General features: G+C 38.7%; 3 protein-coding genes across 3 annotated transcripts; all 3 read left to right on the top strand.

Moving 5' to 3' along the window:
* Nucleotides 1-1212: 1212 nt before the first annotated feature.
* Nucleotides 1213-5100, top strand: nudt9 (nudix (nucleoside diphosphate linked moiety X)-type motif 9). Its single transcript, XM_053338599.1, has 8 exons — nucleotides 1213-1347; nucleotides 2000-2287; nucleotides 2443-2532; nucleotides 2971-3057; nucleotides 3176-3287; nucleotides 3385-3531; nucleotides 3619-3703; nucleotides 3903-5100. Exons 1-8 carry the CDS (start codon nucleotides 1250-1252, stop codon nucleotides 4046-4048), a joined length of 1053 nt encoding a protein of 350 aa, XP_053194574.1. The 5' UTR covers nucleotides 1213-1249; the 3' UTR covers nucleotides 4049-5100.
* Nucleotides 5101-7255: 2155 nt separating this feature from the next.
* si:ch211-11k18.4 (uncharacterized) lies at nucleotides 7256-14130 on the top strand. The gene is made up of 12 exons (XM_053338593.1): nucleotides 7256-7520; nucleotides 8559-8670; nucleotides 9066-9159; nucleotides 9806-9860; nucleotides 10330-10470; nucleotides 10615-10775; nucleotides 11127-11225; nucleotides 11378-11523; nucleotides 12290-12461; nucleotides 12563-12675; nucleotides 13142-13226; nucleotides 13317-14130. The coding sequence occupies exons 1-12, from the start codon at nucleotides 7403-7405 to the stop codon at nucleotides 13374-13376; spliced, it is 1356 nt and encodes a 451-aa protein (XP_053194568.1). The 5' UTR covers nucleotides 7256-7402; the 3' UTR covers nucleotides 13377-14130.
* A 1951-nt stretch (nucleotides 14131-16081) lies between these two features.
* On the top strand, nucleotides 16082-23196 carry rabep2 (rabaptin, RAB GTPase binding effector protein 2). Its single transcript, XM_053338592.1, has 12 exons — nucleotides 16082-16242; nucleotides 18095-18250; nucleotides 19237-19319; nucleotides 19409-19786; nucleotides 19931-20026; nucleotides 20169-20267; nucleotides 20381-20494; nucleotides 20876-20954; nucleotides 21080-21091; nucleotides 21675-21829; nucleotides 22134-22250; nucleotides 22385-23196. Exons 1-12 carry the CDS (start codon nucleotides 16197-16199, stop codon nucleotides 22487-22489), a joined length of 1440 nt encoding a protein of 479 aa, XP_053194567.1. The 5' UTR covers nucleotides 16082-16196; the 3' UTR covers nucleotides 22490-23196.
* The last annotated feature ends 901 nt before the right edge of the window (nucleotides 23197-24097 follow it).

The raw sequence follows: 24097 nt of genomic DNA, 5'->3' as shown, positions 1-24097 counted from the left end.
GTTCAACTCTGAGAATTTTCCATTATATCAGTCCCTCCAGGAAATAGTGATTTTTGCTGTGGCAGTATTAAACACACAGTCAAGAAATAGTAGCAATAATTGTGAGAGCTTGTCATTTTGTTAAATTATCGCAATTTTTCCACAAAAAAGAACAAATCAACAGATCACTTATGATTTTAACCTATTGCAGCATTTTGTGTTGTGGTAACTTGGCTCATACATCTAGCTGCAGACAAAATGGCGGAAATGGAGGCAAATATCTTGGACCCCTATACTTGGACCTCTGCAGATGACAGGAAATCACGTGAATTTGGTGAATTTGGTAGTAGAAGTTGGTCTTCTTGAGATTTTTCCCCCTAAAAATTATCACACAGATCTAAAAAGGTTCATATTAGAATATACACACAAAAATGTGTTAAAAGTACAGATTTTAAAAATGGGCCAATAAAAAGTTAATTCAATAAATCTTTAAAAAGTCTTTTAAACGTTTTATAAAATCACATTTATTTATTAAACTATTTATTAAACAATGTGAATAGGCTATGTCTAACTATAAGAGCCTGTGAGCTGATGAAATACAGCGAGCCACCACTTTTATGGCATTCTCTGTTGAAACTTTCAATAATAATTTATTTAAATTAAATAAATTAAATAACCACTTAAATATAGTTGTGTCTGTGATTTTGTAGTATGTTTTTATTAAAGGCAGTGATCGCATATGACAGGTTCATGGTAGTGGTTTTTTAAAACCCTTTGCTTACAAGTTTTCCCAATTCATGCAATTTTATTGCAAAAAGAGCACATAAAACAATGCAAATTATATCGCAATTAATCAAGCATTTTTGACCGCAATAATGAAAGAAAACCCTCAAAATCCTGGAGGTACTAGTATACTCTGTGTTATATGTATACTCTGTGTTATTATATTTGAAAGTGAATAAGAATGTAGTAGTATTTATTAATTATTGGTTTATCCTTAAAAACATTATTTGCTTGCTCTTGTTTTTAAAAATCATGTGTGTGTGCATGTGCGTGTGTGTGTGTGTAGTCTGAGTGTGTGTCGCATAATAACTAAGATTTATTAATTTATTGAATATTTTTTTTACATTTATTTGATCACCATAGAAACGATCGCACCTTGTGCCGCACCTCTTTGGTGACGTCAATACGCTGGTTTGTGCACTTCCTGGTTACATACTCCCGCATGTTGTGTTGTAGCTCTTGTACTCTTGATTGATTATTTGGCTCAATGGTACATTTCATTCTGCAACGGAACTGGATCGGCCGCGTTCATCTAGCGCTCACCCTCTTCGGACTTCCGTACACCGTATGCAGCTCCGGAGTTAGGTATGACAGGTTGATACTTATGAAGATTAAAATAAAAGCTGCGGATATTTGTACAGTTTCGTTTATGTAGTAACACTGTAGTCGACAGTAGATATAGCCTAGGTATGGGCTGCAGCAGCTATTTCTGTCCAAGACCTGGATCACAGATCATATGTGCAGAGTCAGACGATACGATTTAAGCCAGTGTGACTTATCTTGCAAAATCATATCTACTTTATTTTTATTATTATATATTAATCATGTTAATATGAAATGTGATATCAAACCTAAATAATAAGTCAGGGTTAGCTAATGTAACAGCTGCCATCCTTTTGTCATGACATTATTCAGCTGCTCTAATGAGGAACAGTAAAGTTTTGGCTTTCCTTATGAGTATATGTGTAGTTGCTCAAGAGGTATGCTGCTTTCATATTAATGAGTAATATATAATAATAAAATTAAAGTAGATTTTGCAAGATAAGTCACACTGGCTGAAATCATATTGCCTGACTTTGCCCATACCACCTGTGATCCAGGACTTGGATAGAAATAGCTGCTGCATCCCATACAGTACCTATGTCTACTGTTGACTACAGTGTTAGCTATGGTAGTATGCTGCTGCAGAGAAGGAAGACTTACTGGATTTTCACATCTCATATTTCTCTCTCTGCAGACCTGCCGTCTCCTGCTCGCCTGGTCATCCATTCAGAACCAGTCAAACCATCAGACCCATCAGTACCAGTTGCTGTAACCGCTACGTGACAAGCTTTCAAAAAATGCCCTCCTCAGCAGCGCCTCACGTTAGGTCAAGAGGTGCCCAATATCCAGGCTCCAAAATCAAACGCTTCCCTGTGCCTGATGACAAGGTGGACTGGAGTCAGGTCTGGCCGCTGTATGATCCAGTCTGCTACACCAGCCCTTCAGTGGCGAATAAGCCAGTATGGGCGGACCCTGATATTGGGTGAGTAACACGTATATTAAATTAAATATGATCTAGTCTAAAATATTTGTTATTTTCTTGGCTTTTGTGAGATATTTTGAGATGTAACCTTGTAGAGCTGTGTCAAATGTAGTTATTCTTGTCAGTTTAATGACTTCTGCTTTTTTTTTTTGCAGCTCTTTCTCTCCGCAATTCAACGCTGTGGACGGTAATGTGGACAGAACGAGCTTTGAGGGAAGCTACACAGTGGAAAATGGAAAGCCTCTGTAAGTGGTTGAATACCAAGAGAAATACTTCTTACACATATTTTTCCACACTGTCATTTGGATTGGTTTTACTGGTTTAGATAAATAGAAACTAGACAATTAGCCATCATGGTGTCAACTTGGCTAATGTATTTGCAAACACTCACCTAATGTCCTGCAGTAAGTGCTGTCTGTCATGATTCCCAGTGAGCTCTTTCACATTACAGGAACCTTCCATAAAATTTTAATTTCAGAGACATTTCTTATTGAAGCTTTAATACTAACACTCAAACATGTCAAGATGGTTGGCTAGAGTGAAGAAGTGATCTATGTGCTCTTCACAAAAATGTATTTCATATGTTCACTTTGAGCTTTCGAGTCATTTTTTAAAACAGATGTTCTCAAAAAAGCTGTAAATATATTTGATTTAATTAGTCAATTCACTCTCTACTCATCCAGAAATCCTCACGGACGCACAGGCTTGTCTTGTAGAGGTTTGCTGGGACGATGGGGACCCAATCACGCAGCAGATCCCATTGTCACCAGGTAACGTTTCTTTTACATAACAAGTCATTTAAAAGAGGAAAAAAACAGCCAATAACACTTTAAGCACTTTCAACATTTATGACTGCCCGATGGCCTGATGTATATTATCGTCTGACAGGTGGAAAATCGATGCCAAAGGAGCAAAAATAAATCACTCAGTCTCCAAACAGCCGATCCTGCAGTTTGTGTCCATCAAGAGGAAAGACTGCGGGGAGTGGGCCATTCCTGGGGTTGGTGACTTTTACAAGATGTTCTCACAGCAATTCAAGAAACACAGACAACACACGCAAATTCAATTCTTCCAACTGTACATGCCTGTTGTTGTAGGGGATGGTGGACCCAGGGGAGCAGGTTTCTCTAACGCTGCAGAGGGAGTTTTCGGAAGAAGCGTTGAATTCGCTGGCCGTCGAGGCATCAAAGAAAGCGGAAATCCATGAACGCATCACGAAACTCTTCAAATCGTCAGGGTTTCAGGTCTGTAACTTGACAAAGAAAAATGCAAACTGTGACATTTTAGTCAACAACTGAAGAATGAGGAATGCCTTCTTTTTTCTCCTTCAGGTCTATAAAGGCTATGTGGATGATCCCAGAAACACTGACAATGCTTGGATGGAGACTGTGGCTGTCAACTTCCATGATGATACAGGTATCAATAATTGTGAAGATTTTTTTATTTTTAATCCTTTTTTTTTCCAAATCACATTCAAACGTACTCTAATACTCTTTTACTTCATTACATAACATCTCCAGAAACATGCTAACCTTTTTTAATAAATGATTATCATTCCATGGCAAAAAACAGAGATGCAGGTTTTTTGCAAAGAGATATCTTTGTCATACTGCAGGCAACAGCGTGAGTGAGCTGCCGTTACAAGCTGGCGATGATGCAGGACAAGTCCAGTGGGTTGATGTTGACTCGTCCTTCCCCCTCTATGCGAATCATTCTCATTTCCTGCAGTTAGTTGCCAAAGAGAGGAAAGCACATTGGTAACCAAGGACAAAAGATTGTGGTCTGGCATAACGATGAAGGAAACATTAGAGTGCTGTCGCTCTGCGTGTGTAGAGAGGGTTTATGATGCATGACACCTAACCTTAAGTGGATCCTCCCTCACTAACTGCAACATAATAATCAAAGTGATACTAGTGAAAGCCTAATATGCATCTCATTACTCTGACACGCAATATGTAAGTCCATTATACACCTGAAGTTTAAGATTGATATAGTAGATCTTGTGAATTGAATGAAAGCAGCACGTTGAGCTGTTGCAAGTTTTTCCGACTATTTTAAAACTTCTGTTTCACTCGGTGAAAAGAAGAAAAACAAAGTAATTGTGCTTATCCATTAAAAAATGTTTCACTCACTGCTTGGAGGAAGGTTAACATGTGCCTGTTAGAAGCAAGATGCTACTCAGTGGCACACTTTAGCAAAAGACGAGGCTAACCACATTATTTCTGTTGAAGCAAATTATGCTAATGTATTCAATGTTAACAAGGATCCCATTAACCAGTGTGATCGTGTTAGAACAAACACAATGAGCTGCTGAACATAACACATACCACATTAATTTAAGTGTGATAAGGGGGGCAATCAGAATGAAATGGTGCAGACTGACTTTGATCTTTACATGTGAATAGAATATGAAGATCTCCTCATCATAGCCTGGCTGTGTAGCGAAGCTCAGCACGGACAGGCTGAAGCTGGAGGATAGACATGTTTTCAAGTGGTAACAGATGGTGGATGCAAAGGCCATTTCACACTGAACAGCCTGCCTTTCCAAATGTTCACATTGTTACGTGTCATCTCACTGATGGCCATACTTTGCGATGAAACAGGAATGCAGAATGACACCTTCAATGGTTTGTATGTGTTAAGATACATGATACAAACAGTAACATGCAGGCATTTCTGTTGTCAACAGACAGCCACGCTGCATTATTAGCTTAATTGGGTTAGTATATTCAGAGAAAACTGCTTCGTCCCACATTTTTTACCTAGCAGTAAAACATGCTCATCTTTGCATTAAAATAAAAGTTCGAGATTCACTAGATGGTAAGTGTTCTTTATTCTATAAAACTAGAAAGGATGTCCATTTAGCACTTTCAAGAAAGGGAGAAGAATGTGGCCTTAATTGGGTTAATCAAGTGGGAACCTCACACAAGAAACAGTTCATCGATTTAGCTCCACAACAGTTCTTCAAGGCACTGCTAATCTTATAAACCCTATAAGTCCTTTTTATTTGCTCTCATCAGCAGCTATGCGTGGGGAGGTTCTTCTCTAATTATACAGTTCAATCTTTTAACGAGTACATTTTGTGATATGATCTGAAAAAACGCATACAGATGCATATTCATACTCCAGTAGGCTCTAACCTTAGGTTTTGAAGTGTGAAATGGGATTTTGACTTGGGATTTATGGTAGATTCAATCAGATTCTCTACAAGTAAGTGATCAAATATTGTTTATTAAATTATGAAAATAGACCTTACCAGGGAGGCTGGGGAGTGTGATCCGCCTGTAGTTGGAACACACCCTCCGGCTGGGGAGAGGGAAGTCTGGGCTTCCCTGCTTAGGCTGCTGCCCCCGCGACCCAACCCTGGATAAGCGGCAAGAACACGGATGGAAATTATGAAAATGAATAAGAAAGGGATCTGCTCTCCAAACTTGCACTGAATTCTTTTGAAAGTGTGTGACACTAAAATATCTGATGAAGTGTTTTTGTTTTTACTTGAAATTGCAAAGCATTAAGTTAATTTGTGCATCTTTCCTCATAAAACCTCTATAAAGTCATCATTGTGTACTGTATTCATTGTCTTACAGTATGTGTAATAGTTGCTGTTTGTGTGTCTCAGTGGACATAGTTGCACTAGAAACACGAATCATTAAATGTGTGTAATACACTATGAGGTGCTACTAAAGGTGCTACTAAATTAATGAAAATGCAATTAGTTGTTTTATTACTTGTTTTTTTCATGGACAAATAACAGGATTGAAATTGAAATATGTTCCATTTGGATTAAATTGCATCACACAAATATTTGTTCATTGTGTTTGTCTTACAATGGAAAGTTTTTTGGTGTCTATGCTGAGTGCTCTTTTCACGACCTCGATGCAGGCCTAAATATTTCCACATACATCTGTAATCATTTACTGAATTGAGTATGTTTTTATGTCTGACCTTGACCTATAGTCTATTCACAAGCTATAATGTGGTGCCGCAGTTATACATTTTCAAATATAAGGACAACTCAGGCAATGAGGTGCAGATTTAAGAATTTTAGTGTCACTTCTTATTTGCCTCAGACATTTGATCCAACTTTGTATCCATAAATAAAAAATCCTCACTGGCCCAGCTATCCTGACCCATCTTGGTTTCACCCTGGCACCTCTTCGACCCTGGAACCCAACCAAAGATGAACCCCAACAGCACTGCAGCAGTTTTTTTCTGCTCTGTCTTTTAAGCCTTCCCTCCTTTTCATGTCCTTACACAGAGACACACACATACCTACCTACACTAACACACCTGCATCTAGTATTAAGCCAAATGTTTGTTACATACACTCAACCACTTGTCTTGCCCTAATAAAATAAACAAAAAAGACATTTGATCCAGATATTACTGTTTAGTGTCTGAGTATTGATGGTACTTGAAGAAGAAGAAGAAACTTTATTAGAAACTGAAGCTTCTTCTTTTTTGCTTTGCTATAATTGCACCATACTCTAGATGGGCTGTGTAGAGTGGAGTGCAATATGCTTAAAAATAGCTGTCTTTACATCATCCACACACATATGTGTGGGTTAGGGTTAGGGTTAGGGTTTTTGTGTGTCAGCATATTAGCTTGTGCATACATTTTGCAACATTGATGCTGCACATCTTCATCATCACATGGATCATCCCTGATGATGTGACCCAAGTATTTTACTCTGCTCACTACATTTAGCACTTGATCTGTCAAGAGAAAAGAAGTAACATTATGCTTCTGATCATCAGGGTTTTAGCAAACATGACAACACTTTCTTAGTTTTATAAGTTGTGTATTTGTATATATTTTTTAAAAAGGTATTTTTATTACGCTACGTATTTTATTTTTCTCCCTTTTGAGTGCCCATTGATTGGTACTTTTCTATTTTTTCAAAGGACAAACTACATTACCCAGAAACCTGTGCGACATAAGCCACGACAAGCTGGCGACGTGGCTGAGAGACGTTTCTGCCAGTGTTAGGTGTCAGCGGACCGGGGTGATTCAAACGAGATAAACCGGCTTTGTGCAGTCATAGCAGGACGTGTCGTTCATTGTAGATGCTCTGACGGCTCTATCTCAAAGTTTGATAATAGTATTGTTTAACCATGTCCGGAAAAATCAAAAACCGAGCTGCTGCCAACGCAGAGACAGTATCTGGCGGCGTGTCCTGCGATGAGCGCATCTTGCGGGATTGTCATCAGCTCTACACGGATCCCGATAGCGGTGAGTTGGCTGTCATACTGTTTTACTCGCTGCTCTAGCCGTCCTTTGACATGGTGGTCGCATTTAATAAAAACAAAGTTAAGATAGGAAACTGGCGGTTCATCAGGTGCCAGCCAGCTAATTAATGTAACGGCATCCCCGGTTCAGGAGGCTAACCGTTAGCTAAGCTAATAAGCAGCAGTTTAGATGTGAGTGACTTTATGCATATTAAAGCTAGTTAACTTGTTGAGTCAGCCTTACCTTGTAATACACTATAAGGACAGTTGAGTTTTGGGGGTTTATCGTTTATGTTTTTGTTTGATTTGTTTCATATTGTCTTTACGACATTTCAAATGTATGCATGGTTGTATGTAAGTGTATGGTTGTATCTGTAAATTCGATATATTAGTGTATGTAAGTTTAGGTATCGTTTTATATGTATATACTGTACAATCTGGTATAGTTATATTTCTGTTTTATTAATGTAAATTCTGATTTTCTTCAGTTGTCAACTGTGAGAGTTGACAACTCACTGATATTTGTGTAATGTAACAAAGGTTAGTTCATAAACTATATGAGTTTTGTGATAGTTTGAGACATGCCATGAAATGAATGAGGTATAGTGTAGTTAATCACATCCATCATGACCTGCAGATGCTGCTGCAACCACATAATGACTCCAGTTTTGCTTGATTGACATGAACTTCTTTGTTTTCTTAAAACCCAGTGCCCTAGGTAGAAAATAGCTATAAGCAGTAGGTGATTTGTTAACACAGTTGATATTTCAGCACCATGGCCGGGGCCATAGGTTCTAACTTGCACAAACCTCACTCAGATAAGGATCAATGAGTCTGGCAGACTAGACAAACATCGACTAAACAACTCCTCTGCCCCTGCACTCTCTCTGCTACTATGGGATAGAGAGGAAGGATGGCAACTGGACAAGGGAGATGCATTTTGATCATTTTGCCAACAAAGGGAATGGCATCCTACCACATCCCTCCTCAAATTGCCTACTGGCTGTAAGTGATTGTTAAGACCATGTTCTCTGGTTTTCAGGATTGATCACAGTGGCTGAATCTGTTGGTGTGAAGTTGCTGCCACCCAGGAAAAAGATCACTGTATTACTGATGGGGAACCACTCTGCTGGGAAAAGTTCCTTCATCAACTGGTAATATTTATTTTACAACAGTATGTCTCAGAGGATTAAAGAAAGAGCAAGCCTGTCTAGCCAGTTAAACGCAAGGAAATACAAACTGCACACAACAGAAATAGCATGTTATATAGAAATAACAGGTCTGTCTAATATAATTTATGTCTGTACCATTCAATTTTGCTTGCAATTTATAGGAACATTTAACTTACAAATGCTGTTAATAATGCATGAGTGCAGTACAGAGCTTGTTGTCAATACTTGAACCAGCTAACACAAAGTATGAACAAATCTATTGATTTTGCTGCATAATATAGGTTGAATTGTTTTTTTTTTCTCCCCCAACTCTATAAGTGCATCAAAATGTTGTTTGATACTAGCGTCATTTTTGCTTCTGCTTTGTTTTTTGTCAGGTATGTTGAAGAACACATCCAGCGCACTGGAGTGGCGATTGAGACGCAAGGCTTCAGCTTTGTGACGAGTGGACGCAAGAGAGAATCTCTCACAGTGAGTACCCTCTTACAAATACTCTTACGTTAGTCGCTTACTGTGAAATGGGTGTGTATTTGGTCATGGGAAAAAAAACTACCAAAAAAAGGTAATTTTACAATATATTCTGCATTCCAACATCGTTTTTTATACACTGCCTGGCAAAAAAAAAAAGTTACCACCAAAAAACAAGGTCAAACACTCTAATATTTCGTTGGACCGACTTTAGCTTTGATTACGGCACGCATTAGCTGTGGCATTATTTCGATAAGCTTCTGCAAAGTCACAATCCATGTGTGAAAATAATGTGTCATGCTCCCTGAACTGCTCTTTCACAATTTGAGCCTGTTGAATCCTGGCATTGTCATCTTGGAATATGCCCATGCCATCAGGGAAGAAAAAATCCATTGACGGAATAACCTGGTCATTCAGTATATTCAGGTAGTCAGCTGACCTCATTCTTTGGCCACATAATGTTGCTGAACCAAACTTAAACATTTGGTGAAATCAAATTGTAGAAATATATTAAAAAGAAGTTATTCCTCAAAATAGTGACTTATTATGTGAACCTTAATAAGTTCAGTATTGATTTCAGTACTTCTGCAGAGCATGACACCTGGTTGACAAACTATGTCTGACTGATTCGATTTTGTTCTTTTTGTAGGGAAATGCCACACTTCATCTGTATCCACACTTCAAGCCACTGCAACAGTTCAAAGGTGAGATTTTCAGCTTGAATCACAATCCTCCATGTGTTGTTCAAGAGATTCATCACAATAGCTCTCTGTTTTCCCCTCAGGCGGCTGCCACACTGATGCATTCCTAAACTGCCAAGAGATTTGTTGTATATTTTGTTATTGGACAATTTTGGACTTCCTTCAGTGTTATATCACTGTTGAGGAGGCAGCAACAAAAAGCAACACACAAAGAGACAGACAGGATCAGTGTGGCAACGCCCTCATTATTCTTATCTTATTAAAACACTGAAGATAAACAGAGATGCTATTCATTCAGGTTATTGTGCTGCAATTTACACAGGAACTTTGCTTTTAGTGCAACAGCCCTGTGACGACATCATTAATTATTTGAATGTTAGGTTATGAATATCAAACATTAATAGTTAAATTATACACAACTGTCGTGGTACTTTATAATACAATTCTCTGATCTCCCTCCATTGATTTCTAGGTGTTTCAGAGTACTTGAGCACAGAGATCTGCACGTCGCGGCAGAAACGGTTCAGCCTGGTGACTTTTGTGGATTCACCAGGCTTGGTGGATGGTGATATGAAGTATCCCTTTGATGTGGATGAGGTTATCCTGTGGCTGGGTGGGTTACCAGTTTCTGACCTTCTCTGTTGTTTTTATGACATTGTGACAACTGCTGTTGAGAAACTGAGTTAATTTAAATGGTTTTCTTTGAATAGTGCAAAATGAGGAGTTAAATAATTGTCCTTCCTACTGTCACTCTCAGGTGATGTCTGTGACCTGATACTGGTTTTCTTCGACCCAATGGGCCAGGCTCTGTGTAAGCGCACTCTCAACATTGTGGAGAGCCTAAATGAGAAACACGGAGATCGGCTGCATTTTTACCTGAGCAAAGCTGACGAGGCTGGGGGAGAGTCTGACAGACAGGTATGTCCACATTCAGCTGAACAGAAATACAATATTCAGACACCCAGTGTAAAACACCTTTTCTAAAAGCTAAAGGAGGAGTTTACATTTACATCTCCTGTGTAGTGTTTTTTTTTTTTTGTTAGACCTAGGCCCCTCTAGGAGAACTGATAACTCAAAATAGAACATGCCCTCTTCATGTGAAAGTGTGTGGGTAGCTGAAAGAGAACAGGACACTCACTTTCATCCCTTCCAGTCCTTTCTAACAGAATTAAAAGATATTGTGTCAGTGATACTAAAAAGCAGGATATGATGTCCTTACTCTGTCTTCCTCTGACTGACTTGATTATTTTTTGTGACTGGCTGGCACAGAGAGTAATGATGCAGATTGTTCAGGAGCTCTGCAAGCGGCCGGGACTCAACAAATGTGGTTTTGACATGCCCACCATCTACATTCCTAATCCAAATAAGGTAACGGTAACGAGGCGATCCTCAACTTTTTAAGCTTGTGACCCTAACCCTCCTTTAACGTGCTTTTTGCATGTCATTACAAATAAAGTCCTATAATAATAAACTCCCTGATTGGTATCCATTTAATTTTTTGTTTGTGTTCCTGTTCCTAGCCAAGTCGCTGTGTCAACCAGATCGAGGAGGTCTGTCGCACTGTTGAGAAAACTATTAACCAGACAGTCCAGAATACACTCAACTCCCTGGAGAAGGACTGTGAGACCATCAGCGAGGCCATCACTGATACGCTCACTAATGACAGGTAACACACACTCAAACACACGTAAGATCTTGGTCACTTTTGGGGACATTACATAGACACAAATTCATTTCATAGAGACTTACCATAACTATAACCATCACCACTACTTTCCTAACCCTAAGCTTAACTACTGACCCAAAAAAAAGAGTTCTCAACTGGGGACACAGCTTTTGTCCCCAATTTTTTCTTCTGAAATGTGTCCCCAAAAGTGTCCTATGACAGGCCCCTACTCACACATTGTCCTAGGTAAATTCTGGGGACATTACATTGACATACATTAATTTCCTGGAGACTTACCTTAACCCTATCTATAACTGCTGACCCAAAAATCTGTGTTTTACCAGTTGGAGACACTGCCTTTGTCCCCAATTTGACAAGCCATCCCCTTTCAACTAGTCTTTAGTCTTAAATGAGTTACTGAGAGTAGCCTATGACACAGACTTTCTTCGTATGCCACACCCTTCTAGGAGATCCTGGTAGTTTAAAGTATTGTTATCCCCTGTACTGCCACTAGGGGCATGCAGGTTAACAGTAGCTGTTGTTTCGTGAAGCCTTTTATTCTGATCATAATCGTAATGAGATTATTACCCTGTTTATATTTAGAAATCATAAAGTCTTTGGTAGGATTTGTCAATAATCCAGCTGTTAGTGTGATCCTGTGCAGAGAATAACTTTATCAAACATAAAGATTAATGGGATACACAAAGCAGCATCAGTCATTGTTGCCTTCACAGAATAATCTTGATTAATCCCTCTGCTCTTACAGGCAGACCAGCATTGAGAACCGACGGGCACGCTGTAAGAGCTGCTTCCTGACTCTACTGGGCTTCAGCGTCCCGATGGCTCTGATGGCCTTATTGGTGTTGGGCACTCTGTCTAAGGAGCTACTGGAGATGGCTTTGGGCGAAGAAGGCAGAGCCGTACTTGCGCTCTATCTGGTGAGAACTCACTGCATTCATTGGTGTGTGACTGTGTGTGTGAGATAACGTGTATGTTCATAGCAGTTGAGTCTAATTCTAGCTTCTCTTGTAATTCACAGACTCCCTTAGTGACAGTGTTTGAGTCACTCTCAGTGGAGCAGCGGCTTTACAGCTGTGGCGGAATGGTCCTCCTCTCTTTCCTCCTGCTCATCATCTCACGCTTCTCCTTCAGGTAAAAGAATAAGATGTCAATGCCATCAGAGCCTTTGGTTTGAAAAAACCCGGCACTGCTGTCACTTAAAGGACGCCTTACTGTCACCACTCTAATTCATTCAATTGTAATGTTAATTTCACACTCAATCCTGTTACTTAATTCAACTTCTTAACTGCCTCATTTTTGATTTTTTTTTTTTTTTTTTTACCGTACTCTCTCAGCTGTGACACTTTCATTTCTCTGTGGGATGACGTGGATGATTCTAGCTTAGTTTTGAAAAGGAAGTCTGTCTTCTTTAGTCTGTGTGTCTGCTTTAATTATTCAGACACTGGTAGCAGATTCCTCATAATCAGCTGAATGTGATTAGGACTCTGTAGATTTGCAACACTGCTCACGACATATTTTTGCTAACTTCAGTTTGTTAATAACAATGATGAATTCTTGGACTTTGAAGTGCTTCCCTTTTTAATTCTTTTTAATGCAGGACTCGGGCAACCCTGTCAGGCAAACAGAAAAGGCAACTGCAAGAGAAGCTGGAGTATGTTCAGGAGGTGGTCAAGACCAAAAAGGTAGTGTGTGTGTAACTGATACTGAAATGTAACTGGCAGTAAAAAGGCATTATTGCAGTATGTTTAACTGTCTGTTTTCTCCCCCTGTAGAAGAAGCTGTATGAAGATTACCTCCGCCAGAGTGTCAGCGATCATGACATGGACTTGTGAAGAAAGACTGAGATGTACACTGAAGACTCGGCATCGCCACAGTGACATAGGACCAAATGAAATTTCAGCTTTTCAATGTTTCACTCTAGCTTTCATGTCACTCAAAAAGCCAATGCTTTGTCTTTGTACACTCATAGAAACCCATCAGAGTTCTGGTGCCGTGCATACTGTAATACAATTTACCTATTAGATAATGTTTCCTCTGTTACAAACTGTTAAACACACTACCTGCAGAGAAATAGGGTTTGGCCTCAAGGCAAACTTAGCTCTTATGACTGATCACTTATTTTTTTGTAAACATTAATACATGAACTCTGTGCCTCTGCTCCACTCCATTATTAATACAGGCCTATACCACTTTAGATATTTAAAATTGTCAAACTATTTATAATATTGCTTTATCAGAGAAATTGTATTTTGGTTAAACAACAAATAGCACTGGTTTACATGAGTCACTTTGTATGAGTTAATGTTTTTTGAGACTTTCACCAGCATTTTATACAGTACTTTGGTTGCTTTGTATCATGAGGTTACAGTTTTGCTATAAATGCAGTTCACACCGTGAATGTCTGTTAGTTAATATGTAGAATATTCAATTATCTGCACAACTCCTGTTATAGAAGGAAATGAAGATTGCAAGCCAGCAATCAACATTTCCATCAACGGTACCAGACCAAAATTTTGTATTTCTCTTTCTTACATTGTGTCTGTGTTTTAATTACAACTGATTTACATAAAAAGCAATGTCAACTTAGTAAGGGATGAAGCTTTTTTATTGAGATTCTACTTTTTTTGTCTACCAAATCTCTAGAACAGTGATTTTTGATAATTTCTTTGTACATCTAAATTCTTTGACTCTGAAGTTGGAGAAACATTTCTCAGGTATAAACCTGAACATCTTCTGTTGGACTGGTGTCTTGACAAAAGGGGGAGAAATACCACATATTAGACTATATTACATATCTTGATTTCCATTAGATATAAAATATGGCTGCTTCTGCTGCAACTGTAGTATTAATTGTGACTACAGAGAAATGTGTCATTTTTGAACAGTAAAATCAAACTTTCATGTATAGCACAAAATGTATAACACGTATAGACATGTTTCTCTGCTGCACAGTAGTGTTGCCACACCTGGATGATGCAGAGGCAGGATGCACGCCTTAATATCAGATTTCAAGATAAGCAGATGAAAATCAATGAGGGGCATGTAAGAGAGATGAGGACTGGAAAGCTGAGTCTAATCAGTTCAGTGAATACACCCACTCTTTTGGCCACGGTATGCGGACGTTAAGATTCAAGCTATAATAGATTTGTAAGCTTGATTTGAATCTGAAAGCCACAATTTCCAGTGTCTGCTACTTTGGGTGAGAACACAGTAATTTCTGGTTCAAGGCAGTTTTTGTTGAAAAGCAAACACAGGAAACTATCAATCCTATATTTATATGCCTTTGTCAAGTAAAGGAAGCAGGTGCAGAAAGACTGACACTCCCAAGCTGCTGCTGATAAAATACAGTTTCCTAGTTTCAGGTTTAATATTAGGCTTGGTTTTAAATACCTCTGTTAATTATTTCACAATTTAAAACAATTAGTTTATTAGTCACTAAGAATAGAGCCTTGCTATTTTACTCAGAGGGATTATTAAGCATAATATGTACGGTATGATCAAGCCCCTCTCAATTTTACTGATCTCTTTACTTTCATGTCTATCATACACATGAGACTTTATGATTACATGACCTTTCCCATGAGGTGCATGAAATGTAACCTACTTACCACATAGAGGACGTTATACTGCAGGACACGGGGGCCAATACCGTGTTAAAGCTGATAACAGACCAACAAAGCTCATTTTGTCCTTTGCACTGTGAAAGCACAACTGTAAATGCAAACAGAAGTTTATGTTAGGTTGCAGATGAAGCCATGACAGAGCAAGTCTGCAGCACAATTCAGCATGACACAGTAACACCATTTCTAACATCCTTTTCAATCTTAATGTCAATTGGTAAAGAAAACAATAGATGAAACACAGGCGATCTGAAAAAAGCAGAAGTGATATGAAGTATTTTTTTGGGCAGGGAGCAATAAATGTCTCATCTGAGTTACTCAATACTGTTAAAATGAACATAAAAACCTCCCCAGTAGCAGCATTCATCCACCAGAGGGTATCCTTATTTAGGGGGAAAATGTCTTTGACACCTTAAAATGACTCTCATTATGATACCCTAAGGATCATTTAAAACATTTCATTATCATTAGAGTTTATTATTTTCTTAATTTATGACATCAAATGGAAAACTTACATGTTGTAGGTCATGAGAGAACAATAGGAAGAAGAAAAAAAGTATATATTTCACAATTTATTTCACTAATTGTCTTATAACAAACATCTTATAACAAACAAAAAGAAAGAAAAAAGAAATGAAGAAATATTGCAATATAAAATATGTCTTTTTAGTGTAGTTTAAGTTTAGTGACCTCCAGATATCACCAATCACTGGACATGACCTCTTCACAGAAGATATTTGGATGCAACACTTACAACAACAAAAAAACAACCATGAAAAAAAAAAAATAGATGTGTGTCCTTTTCTGAACAAACAGAGAAGCAGTGAAACTAAACTCCATGAGGGAGGGAAAGGCATCTGTGAACAGGAAGGAGGTTGACGTGTTTCCGCAGGCTTAAACCGGGGAAAGTTGTTTCCTGAAGTTGACACCAAAAGCTCTGGTGTTCGTTTCAAGATGACTTCTGTAGGTTTGTCGCACTTTTTGTAGTCGTATTTTTGGGTTTATTCCTCGTCAGACCCCCTGCCGCCGGTGATGGAGCAGTTTGACGAGAAGATGAGCTCCAGGAATGAAGAGTCAGGTAATAAAAACCACAGCGTTAAACATTCATCTGCTTCGTGTCATGTAATGGGATGTAATGGGATTGTATGTGAGGTGACACTGACTCCTATACACGTTGAATTCCAGCAAACACTAACTTCAGTCTAACTTGTTGCTCGTCTTCAGTGAAACCTGTTGATTGTGATTCAGGTGGCCAATCATCGGCCTCTGTGTTAGCAGTTAGCATCTCCAGCCATAGAAACGAACGGGCGTAGCTAGCTGCAAGCTAACACTATATTTGTGTCCAAACTGGGGTCCGGGGACCTTTATAATCCACCGAGTGTGGTTCAGTGGTCCTAACCAATATGAGTTTAAATCCAGTTCAGCTGTCATTTCACTCAGAAATGCAGATATTAGCATAACTTGATACCTCTGTTGAACTTGGTTGAACAGCTGTTATCCTAGCATATACATTATTAAAGTGTGTCATATTAACAGAGCAGCTAGTTAGCATAACTACACATGACCTTTAACTAAATTACACTTAGTAGTAACCAATTGTAGCACTTTTAAGTCCTTTAGCTAGTGGTGGAAAGTAACTGAGTACATTTACTCAAATAATCGGAACTTAGTGTTTCTTCTTTCCAATTAATCATCTCTCGACTTTATCCGGAGAGCCTTTGGACAGTAATTGGTACTTTCACTTTAATAAATGATCCAAGTACTTCTTACACCAATAAAACTTAACTGTACAGAATAATGACAGCAACTCTGAAGTACTATTTTTCAGGTCTGCCTTAAAACAACCACCAGGTGGTCATCTGTACTTTGACACAGTTGTTTTCTTACAGTATCATCCCCATCCCTCCTGTTCACACTGGCCATCAATTTCTTGATTGATTACAATGTAACTGATCAGGGACAAAAAGCCACATTCCTCATTCTGTGTAAAGACACACTACAAGGTTTATCTAAAGCTAATATGAGGTATTAACAGTCTGGGTTTGATGAAACCAGTTGGTCATTTTCAAAGCGAAGGACTTTTTTATTAAGTACCAAATTCCTACTTAGTCTTACTGGAAAAACACCAAGAAAGAAAATCTTGTACTAAAAGGTAATGGTAATTAAGAAGATGTATAGCTGATCTGATGAACTTGCCCCCCTGAAGCTTCATTAGACCTTCAGATAAACTTCACTCCGAAACTGTTTGGATGTTCATATGGACACCTGACCATTGTTTTTTAAAAGACAGTCTTGGAAAAGATGTGAGCTTGTCCTTTTTAATAATCGATAAATCATTCAAGTAGCTTATTAAGGAAATGTGACAACCATTCCCAGGGTCCAGCTTCTCTAATGTGGCATTTTTCTCAATTTACTGATGTTAGTGAATGGAAAAAATGATTAATGGCTGGATCAATAATGAATTTGATCGTCAGTTGATCAGGATTATGAGGAGGAAAAGGAACCCAGCTTGGATAAAGGCTTTCCAATCTGGGTTGTTATGGGTCTCCAGTCTTCACCACATTACTCATGTGAATCATTTATGGATTCAATGATCTCCAGTGTACTAAATTGCTTATGTGTCCTGTCATAGACACATAAACTGTAAGAAACGGGTCAATCGGTGTAAAAACTAACTATTACATGGTTAGGAGACTTGTGTATAGTATTTATGCAACTGTCAGGCAGTTTCACTATGAGAGCAACAAGGAAGATGCTGTAAATGTGTTTCATATCTTGAAATTTCTCAACATATAGATAAAAGGTGTTAGATAAAATGTTCTCTTATTGTTAGTATTTCCGAGTCTTCATCTCATTGTTTCCCATGTTTGTGCTATTGAAGCAGAACCTCTCAAAGCAACATAGTGAAGGGTTTGTTTGTCATTTCATAGAGACGAGCCTTCAGGCCCAACTAGCCGAGTGCCGAGCTCAGGCCGAACACTGGCAGGGTGTGGCGACTATCTGTGAGCTGAGCAAACAGGAGGAACTGGCAGAGCTGCAAAAACAATGTGATCAAGAGATTCAGTCTCTGCAAGAGGCTCTCAGAGGTCAGTGTGTGTCTATGTCTGACTGTAAGTGTCTATTAAAGGTGTGTTTGTGACAGTCTTTGTGTGAACATGGTATGATCATTTCACATAATAACAGCCGTAACTGACAGTGTAACAAAAAGTTGTTTGAGCATTATTGAGAACGTCTTCAAGGAAAATACAAAACTGATGTTGTGAGTCAAAGATTGACATCTCTTTGTTGAACAAACACAAACAACTTCATAGAGAAAATATTCTTCTGCACACTTTGTATACTTACAAGGATAATCGAAAGTTTTTAAGAAAAGAGAACTTTTCAGTTTGCAACAAATACAATAAAAAGCAACTTTTGACAGCTTTGTTTTATTTCATCAACTTAAGAGCCTCTCCAGAACATCAGACAGGCTTTGACTTTTATTTTGACTCTAAACAATTCAATTTTATTTATATTGTGCCAAATCACAATAGAAGTCATCTCAAGGCACTTTTCACATAGAGCAGGTCCTAGTCTTTATTCTACAGAGACACAACATTTCCCAACAAGCAAGCACTTTGTGACAGCAGCAAGGAAAAACCTCAAGCAGATCTGGGCTAACAAGGACTAGAATATGCATTTCAACTCTTAGTTAAAACATGTTATTCATTTTTGGAAGAGGGGAAAAAAGCATTATTGTACCTGAACTTGCTTGCTGTAAGCACAGAAGTATACTAACTGTGACTGGAAACTGCTGATAACTTATCACAGTGATGGTGATTAAAAAAAAAAGAAAAAAAAAAAAGAAGTGAAATGAGTAAAGGGAACTAGAGTCAAATGAATCAAGTTTATTTATAGCACATTAAAAAACAACAGAGTTTGACAAAAATTGTTTTACAGAGAGATTTAAACAGATATATGACTCGCTTTTGGTTTTTATGTGGTTTCAAATTGAGGCCAAAACGTTCAGTTGGTTTTCTGCTTAATATTTAATACAAAGTTTAGATTATTTCATTCTCCTCTTGTGTTTTAGAGACCGCAGCGCAGTATGAGGCCAGGATCGCTGTTCTGCAGTCTCAGCCAGTGGAGTGGAGGAGAGCCAGCGGACAGAGCCTGGTCAGTGTGTCACTTTGTGTCATTTCTCAAATTAGTTTGCAAGTGTTTTGTACTCAATCCCACCCTTTTTGTTTCTCTCCACCTGTTAGATCAGTGGAAGAAAAGGCAGGATGGAAGCAGAAGCTGCCAGTAATGAATCGCCGCCCTCCATCACTAACAGCCTGTCTCATGCCGAGGCTACGGCACTGACGGACAGGATGCACAGCCAACCGGCGGAGCTCGAGGCAGCAGCAGAGGGAGAAGGGGCGGCACTTACGACAGAGGGGTATTTTTCGTTGCGGAACTGCGACTCGGCCTCGTTGTCCTCCTTCTCCTTAGACACTCCCTCTCTGCCCAGAAAACCCCATGCTCAGGATGATACCGACTCGCTGGTCTCCACGGGAACTTTGGTGCCTGAAGCTATCTACCTGCCGCCCGCTGGACATCGGCTGGTCACGCACAGCGACTGGGATGCACTTAATGCTCAGGTTTGGATTTTAAACTGTAATATTTGTCCCAAAGGTTTGTTTTTATACTTGCGTTAGATTTTTACACTTGCAGGAATTAGATTTAAAGATAGACTTACTGTGTTAGGGACAACAATAGAAAATGAAGCTGGGTTTGTTGGTCAGGTGTCAGAGCTCCGTGGGGAGTTGAGTCGACTGCAGGCTGAGAAGGAGGAGCTGGAGAAAGAACTGGATACACAGACCAACCACACACACAAACAGGTGGGCGACACTCCTCTGAATATGAGTATACAACCTGTGAGCCAGTTAAACACACACACACACACACATGCACACTGGATCTGATGTGTAGACTTGTATAATTGATTTGTGTGTGTTTGTGTGTGTGTGTGTGTGTGTTCAGGTGTCAATGCTCCAGTCTCAGGTCCAGACTTCAGAGGCCCTGCTCCAGGATTTACAGAAATCTTTTAGCCTATCACAGAACGCGGTCCAGGGTCGGCTGGTGAGTGATAATGATGTCGATCCTGCAGAGCGTACATGACCGTGTCAAGTGTTATTTAAATTAGCCTACATGTTCAAACCTGCGTTTGTGCAATGGCTTTTTTGTGAGTCCAGGCCGAGCTGTCCCTCTCCCAGAGGAAGATGTGCAGTGAGCTGTCCAGACTGAAAGGAGAGGAGGTCGAGGATGAGGGACCAGAGTCCAGCTCATCATTCCCAGCAACACTGCAGGTACGATTACGTTTACAGTTTATCCACCACATTGAATCAATTAAATAACTAGTCACATAAACAGGGATTGTAGCATACTTTGTCAAGTATTTTCACATTGAGTCACATCCAGTATTTTAGGAAGAATGACATTGTAAATGGAAAGGGAACAGAAACCAGTCTGGTGCTTTTGATAGTGTAGAGGAGAAATCCCCTCAGTAAAGTTCTAGTTTTGGTTTCTTTTAATTTGTCCTGCAGTACAGGCAGTCAGATAGTGTTTGTGCTTGTGCTTTTCTGATTGGTAAATGAAAAGTCAATGAACTTCAGAAACCAGCACAGCTTCAGCTACACAGCTGTAAAGGAGATATCGGTGTGTGTTCACTGTTGGGCCTTAACCTGCAGGGGGCGCACTGTGAGGAGCGCCTTCGTATTGAGATAGTCAACCTGAGGGAGCAGCTGGACAGCCGGGCAGAGGAGTATGGTCTGTGCTTTATATCTTTTATTATTATCAAGAGTTTTCTTGAATACTGTCTTCACTGTGACACAATTTTAATTATTCATTTCCTCTCTTCCTGCCTGCTCGTTACTTGTCACTGTGGTCATCAGAAGTTTTAGAAGGTGAGTAAGCAAATCAAACTAATTCATCTGGTAAGCCATTGGCTGGTTTATAAGTCAATAAGTTTACATTTTTATTTCAATAGATTTTACTGTTAACTTTCATATCCCTTTTGTTCAGCACCCACTTATTGTTACTGATCAAATTGATCCTCAAAACTGGGAAAATTAAACCAAACTTGAAATGAATTGTAATTAATTAAAGTCACTTAATTTACAGAAGACCGGAAGAAAGAATATTTTTAGCCCTCATCAGTGTCACAACTATGCAGTACAGATGCCTCTCAGATGGCATAATCACTCAAGGGGATTTGAGTATTTAGCAATGCCAATTACTTAAATCCCCTTTAGATAATTGGCATTGCACCTAGCCAGGCAATCGTTCATATACATGACATCTAATGAGCATTCAGCATTGGAACAAGGGAGAAAGTTTTTAGTTCACCATTAAGAAATATCTATCAGACTTGCTAATACATGAAATGCCTTCAGACTTTATATGTTGATAATAATGACAACAACATAATAAATTGGCTTAATAGAGAATAACATTAATATTAATGGAGCTTTGTGATTGTTTCTACAGTGCAGCTTTCCAGTCTAAAGACAGAGACCGAGAGGATCCAGGCACAAAAGGACCAGCTGCAGGCTGAGCTGCTGGCCTGCCGCACTGAACTTGAAGCCCTGCGGGTGGCACTCTCTCATGTACAGACCAACAACAAGACGCTCACTAATGATAAAGTAAATCCAGTTTTTTTATTATTTGTACTGGTGGAAAATCCTGTGTGTGGTGAGGGCAGATTCATATTCATATTTCTGGCAGGGCAGAAATATGAATTCTGATTATTATAATGAGAAAACTGAACACTTATGACTATTGGTGGTAGGCTGAAATGAGACTTGATGTTTAGAATCCTATTAATCTCTACTCTGAATAGTTTAAACAGCATGTATGCTACAGTATATATTTCTTGATATTACCATTACCATTAGGGGTCTGACAAACACAGGGGCATTAATGTTAACTCTTCTCTCTGGCTGTCAGGCGGCCCTGCAGCAGCAGTGTCTGGAGCTGCGCAGCCAAGTGATCAGCCTGCGCTCCCAGGTTGACACCAGCCAGACTGTTCAGAGGGACTTTGTGCAGCTCTCCCAGTCGCTGCAGGTAAGAAGTGGAGGATGGTAGAAATTGAGAAAATGACTTTCAGAAACGTCAGTCCCTAATAATTAAAACTCATCCACAAGGATTAAAATCAATAGACATACATTATTTGACTCACCTCTCTCTCCCCCCTTCAGGTGAAGTTGGAGTTGATTCGGCAGGCTGAGAATCTTGAACAAGTCAGAGAAATCCTGGAGGAGGGAGTCAGTGAACCTGGCGCCCCACCTGCCGACGCCTCATGAGTTTCAGAGTGTCACATTGGAACCAAAGAGCAGAGACCAAGATGAAACCCCCCCCTAGAGTGACCAATAAAGCTCAAATGACCATGGCCCCATGAAATACTGATGCTGTGGTAGAGAGACCACTGGAATCATCAGAGCTGGTGCTGCTAGCACTTGTATAGTGACACTGAGGAAGGTGTACATACTCCTAGACAAACACAATTGTTTCTTTCAGAGATGGTGGTTTGGTGTCTGAGATAATTGCTTATGACTGAAACGGTTGCTTGGTGACCAAAGTGATTTTTGATGAACCGTGACTACTTAAAATTGTCTCACACTCCGTTTTTCATACATCCAGTAACACATTTATTACTGTAGTAATAGACATGTAAATATATTCTGTTCATAAAACTGACTCCAGCAAAAACACTCAACAGTCCAACACTTTTTTGCACTCTTGATAATTAATATGCAACTACATGATGACTTTCACATGCAGACTTTTATGCATCTTCTTTGTGAAGAGATATGAGGACCTCTGGAAGCAACGGATCACAGTGCAATAATGAATAATGAAGTGATGCAAAACAGAGGGACTCCCCTAAATTAACTGCAATTCAGATGTGATTTTATTAAATATATTAATTTGTTGTTTTTGTCTTAGCCTAGCATTAACGCTTTGTGTTCTTACTACAACCAGTAGCTTTTAGATTTCCAGCAAATATGATGACATGTGGAAAAGGAAAGAAGCTGAGTAAAAATTAAGAAATGTGAACATCACCTTGCCAATTTGTTTTGTCTTGATTCAAACTGAAAAATGACACACTGATAAGTTGTCACATTTTTTTTCCTTCAACTTTTTAAGCTTATCATCAAATACTTATTTTTTTATTTATTAATCCTGGGCTCAGAAGGGTCACCAGAAACATCTCTGACTTGCGTAATATATGTAATTATGTATTTAATAGACAGCATAATTATATAAATAATAAAACAGGATAAATATTGTAGGATTTACATTTAACATATTTGTATTTACTTGGATACGTTTCAATTTTTTAAGTTAAACTTTACAACTTGAAATATGGACAAAATAATAAAAACAGTTTAGCTTTAAAGAACAAACATGTTTAGTTTAATGTAGATTTAATTTATACCTAATCAGTTTTACTTACTGAATTTTAATCATAGCTGCAGTTTTCTCATTGATAAGTCAGAAACAAGTAGAAAAAAGTAGAAAAAGTGAAAGTAAAAAGTAAAAAACTCAAAATAGGTTGAATGTTAATATAACAGCTGTAGAGGTTTTGTTTAAACATTGTTGGAGACATAGTGACTTTGGTTTCAGTTAAAAATCAGGTATTCACTGATTATTATTCACTACATGATAATCCTGTCGTACTCTGCTGCACGACGTCATTAACACAAAAACTGAACACTGATGTCCAAATTTGACAGTTTCTTTATTACATATCTTTATTCTTTAAGAATAGAATCAACACAGAATAGTTTTAATAACTCTTATCTATACTGTATATTTATTTCAGTACATACACAGAAAAAAAAAAATTTGCAGCTTTTTTTTGGTGTGTTTTCAGATGGCGTTTTCTTTTGTATTCATGCCACTTGAAA

This window comes from Scomber japonicus, chromosome 18, assembly GCF_027409825.1.
Source record: "Scomber japonicus isolate fScoJap1 chromosome 18, fScoJap1.pri, whole genome shotgun sequence".
Taxonomy (NCBI): domain Eukaryota; kingdom Metazoa; phylum Chordata; class Actinopteri; order Scombriformes; family Scombridae; genus Scomber; species Scomber japonicus.
The sequence above is the reverse complement of the archived record's forward strand: the minus strand, read 5'-3'. Positions and strand labels throughout refer to the sequence as shown.